The 4,388-nt window shown below is 33.6% G+C and overlaps 1 protein-coding gene across 1 annotated transcript; it reads right to left on the minus strand.

Annotated features, from left to right (window-relative positions):
• Positions 1 to 1,531: 1,531 nt before the first annotated feature.
• Positions 1,532 to 3,143, minus strand: LOC119191598. Its single transcript, XM_037445486.1, has 4 exons — positions 2,861 to 3,143; positions 2,164 to 2,658; positions 1,934 to 2,082; positions 1,532 to 1,863 (listed from the first exon to the last, which is right to left on the minus strand). The coding sequence occupies exons 1-4, from the start codon at positions 2,870 to 2,872 to the stop codon at positions 1,602 to 1,604; spliced, it is 918 nt and encodes a 305-aa protein (XP_037301383.1). The 5' UTR covers positions 2,873 to 3,143; the 3' UTR covers positions 1,532 to 1,601.
• Between the last annotated feature and the right edge of the window lie 1,245 nt (positions 3,144 to 4,388).

Below are 4,388 nucleotides of genomic sequence, written 5' to 3' on the forward strand. Positions count from 1 at the left end.
GGTAAACGGGAGCGGGGGCAGCGTGGTAAACGGGAGCGGCAACGGCGACCTTGGCGACGGGCGCAACTAGGCCGGCGGCGTGACCCTCATCGTGGCGAACGATGCTCTGGGAGGACACCGCGGCAGCGGACGAGTAGTGCGCGGGCGCGACGAGTACTCCCGCTTGCGACACCGCTACGAAAGCGCACAGAACAACGATCTGCAAAAAAATATAATTAAGGAGATTGAAGCCTTTATGTCAACATGAATGTAAAAATCGGATTAGCTCATGAAATCAAAACGCTACTAATAAGCTGTATAAGTTTAGGGCTTTAAAAAGTCCAAGATTTATATATGACCGTTGGAACGTTTTATGAGGCGTATCGGCCACGCTCATTCTTCAAGTATGCATAAAAAGTTGCGTAAAATTATAAATGTCGGGATCCAAGTCCATGACATTCACGATTATAAAACTGCTTAAACCGCTTAATTGACACAGATTTTTATTAATCTCGTTATTGATATTGATCATAAAATTTTTACACCACTTTTACACTCATCACTTTAGGATTACAATCCAACTCACTTTGGTGTACATTGTTGGTATCTCTCCTAACAGTGAATGATACTTCATACATTTTAGCTGACACTTTTATAGTAATCGGCTTATCGATTTTATTGTAAGTAGTTTAACCAGACGGCCTTGCCTTGGGTCATATAAGTTTTGAAATTGACAGAGGTCTATACATAGCCTAGTTGATAGTAACTAGGTCACTTGTATGGGAATGTTAGGAAATAAACGTAGGTGGTATATGAACAATGATTATGCTTGGTTTAATTTATTAATATTGGGGTAACTGTAAGCGTATTATTATTATAATTTAGTATCACTACATAGTATAAAACAAAGTCGCTTTCTCTGTCCCTATATATGCTTAAATCTTTAAAACTACGCAACGGATTTTGATGCGGTTTTTAATAGATAGAGTGATTCAAGAGGAAGGTTTATATGTATAATAATAACATCTATTAAATAGTGGAGAAATATTGTTATTTTGTTATATTATACCCGTGCGAAGCCGGGGCGGGTCGCTAGTTTAAAATAAATTAAAGCCATCAAAACTCATAGAAAGAGGTGCGATAGCATACTGTATTTGTGAATTCAAGCATCAACTTTGCTGTTAAAGATTGTAGAATGAAACAAACTTGTCGTTCATCTCATTCTCGTTAAATCTCGGCGACATACTTACTTTATAATCATGAGTGATTGATAACACAGTTTCTGCATTTATATGCAGCATTTTATGCCTTAATTATATAAATAAAGCTATTTAAATTTGTATAAATCAAAATTCTTATTTATATAAATTATATATCTAAACTAAAGCAAAATATTAAAGTTTATTTTGTTTATATTAAAGTTATTCAATTTTATCAAGATCCTTGCTTGTATTGTTTTTTTTTAATAATTAATTATTTAACATAAGTATTGGGTAACTATGTAGGGATTTTAAAATCAAGATATATTTTAAATATTTTAATTTTCGTAACAATTATAAATATAACATTAAATAATATTTCTTTATCTATATTAATTTATTACATAAATTTTCTAGATAATATTACGACTTTAAATATGTCTGCCGTTTATGTAAAGGATATAATAATGTCCTTTGATCTCCATTTAGTCCGAGTGCTCCTTTTCGATGAGAATGCTTTTGTGGTTTCTCCAAGTTTTTTAATGTGTCGCCTATGATGATCTCTCGACCGATAATCTGCGCATGCCCATTAATACGAGCTACATTTATTTGCATCCTATGTGTGTGGTGTGATGGAAGTGGGTTCAACCTATTTGGTTGTACATTTCTTTCTCCCTTATAATACCTGAAATTAAGTAATAATTTAAAGTTGTGGTAATAATCTTGTAATATGCTCACTGTCTAAAATTACTAACACATATTTCTCTGGTCTTGGTTTATGTTCGAACATCCAGGCAAACGGTTCCTGTTTTAATTCTTTAAAAGCTCTAAAAGATTTTGTGTGTTCATTTCCTTTACTAGATGTTTGGGGTTTCACGTAGTCTCCCAAATTATAATCAGTTATCTGGAATAAAAGTGCATGTTAATTATGTTACAAATGAAATTATTCAAAATATTCCAAAATTATAGTATTGTAATTCCAAACCTCAGTAAGCGTGCTTTTCAAGTTCTCTGGACGGCTCTGATAAATAGCGTTATATCCTGCATTTCGGTTTGGAGATCGTTTTACCTCTATATTATGTCCCGATACAAAATACTTTGCCTTCGCAACATCGCCAGTACTCGCGGGTTGCTTACGTGGTTCTAATTTATCATTCTCTATAGTACTTGGTTCTTTGGCAATATTATTCGGATCTACAACAACTTTGGTATATCGAGTGGAATTTTTGGTTGTATTTTCCACCAAAGGAGCATATTGTACGGCATGGTATTCTGAATTATGTTGTCCTTGGGGACGTATTACATCGTCTTCATCAATAGGTTTTTGTGTCGAGTAAACATGAATTGACGTATATTTATAAGATATAGGTATGTCATCTCGGTTAAAACTTTGAGTTGAGATGGCTTCGTTTGATGATCGCTCGTCATAGATCGGTGCATGGCCTAAGCATGACACTATAAGAGTTACAGTAGTTGCTACCTATAAAAGAAATGTCAATTGTAAGCTAAATAAATGAAGATTTTGAGAGAGTATAAAATTTATTACTATTTTATAATCACAAATTTACTAACAGTTACCAACTATTAACACAAAAAATATTTGTCAAAGTAATATCTCAAAAAGGCAATCCTCCGAATTTATAGATAAAATCGCAATTAAAAGCGAAGATCTCATCACTTACTTTGAGTAACATCACGCGACCGTGTACCAGGCAAGAGACTATCGGAAGTATTCGGTGCCGGATGCTGAACGATTCACTTTTATACTTCGTGCGATCACAAAGAGAAATTACTAGTTACACAACGATTATTCCACTATCACAGTACGTCGATGAGTTAATTACGCCCGTTTCCGACACGTAAGTCCTATAACAGAGCCTATTGGTTCAAACCTTTCACCTTTTTTATAAGAAGAAAGTACAATAGTTCTATTCATATCAGTGATTGAGTATCAACTAACTAAAAGATGAAGGCACATGTATAAAGACGTATGTTTTGATTCCCAACGAATGATATCAGTACAGTTATTAGATATAAAGCCATTGTTTTCAATTATAATCGTATTGCGTCATTTTTGCGTGTGTATTGCTATTCTTTTAATAATATGCAGTTATCTCGTATGTGATAATCCTAATTATGAGAAAGGTATAGTAAATGTTTATTAATAGTCATTATCGCAGGAATACTTTGGATTTTTCTAGAAATCTTTAAAGCAGGCCTATGTTCAGCAGTGGGTTGCATGTGGCTCATGATGATAAATAGTCATGTTTGTGGGTTAGAATGTTAGGTACGGTAATGAGAGATATTAATTTTAATGACTGTTATTAATGAAGGTCATATAAATAATAAAATGTAATTAATTCATTCATTGGTAATGATTTGAAAACAGTTAAGAATATTAAATAACCGGATGAGTGCGAGTTGGACACGTGCATCGAGGTTGTCGTACAAACTTATAAGCAAGGAAGGTATCTAAGTATGTAATTCCACACTTGAAAGGTTTAAATTTGCTGTCCCATATCTAGATACAGTTTTTATCAAAGTACATATTTACAGTTTTCAGAGTTTTGTCTTTACGTGTGCAGTAAGGCATGATAATTGTTTTTTGCCAAAATTAGAAACTTCTACTCATTCCTGAGAAAAATAGTCTTGACAGATAAATTGATCATATAAGTATTCGTTTTGAGGTATAGAACCTTAAGAAGCGTGATGACTGCCTTCGTTTCTTTAGACTTGTGGCAAAATTTCTGAATCAGGAAACAACGTTGTCTGAATTTTTCTAACGCGATCCTTATGTTTGTGTTCACCAGCGTGAATCGATTTTAGGCATGTCCGCCTTACCCGGCTCTAAACTGAGTCTAACTTCTTCTGCAACATAAGTTAAAAAATTGGATTCTACATTGTTCTAGATGGTAATTAAAGGACGATGGCTGTGATTCAATTGATTAGCCCACACGTTTCTGAAAGCGTTTAGCTGACAACAATTTTCAGGTGATTAAATTGTTATTGTTCTAAATACATATGTGAGGTGTTACATTAAATACGTTATTACAATAAGAATATGATTTATAGTTCCATCTCGCATACCCATGTATTTGTGGCTTTTGTAATTGTCGCAGATAATGATTTTACAAATAATATACAATAAATAATCTCTTTAATATGAATAATGACTTTGTTAATACAAACGTGCATTGTTGCTGAACATGT

This window comes from Manduca sexta, unplaced genomic scaffold, assembly GCF_014839805.1.
Source record: "Manduca sexta isolate Smith_Timp_Sample1 unplaced genomic scaffold, JHU_Msex_v1.0 HiC_scaffold_1681, whole genome shotgun sequence".
Taxonomy (NCBI): Eukaryota; Metazoa; Arthropoda; class Insecta; order Lepidoptera; family Sphingidae; genus Manduca; species Manduca sexta.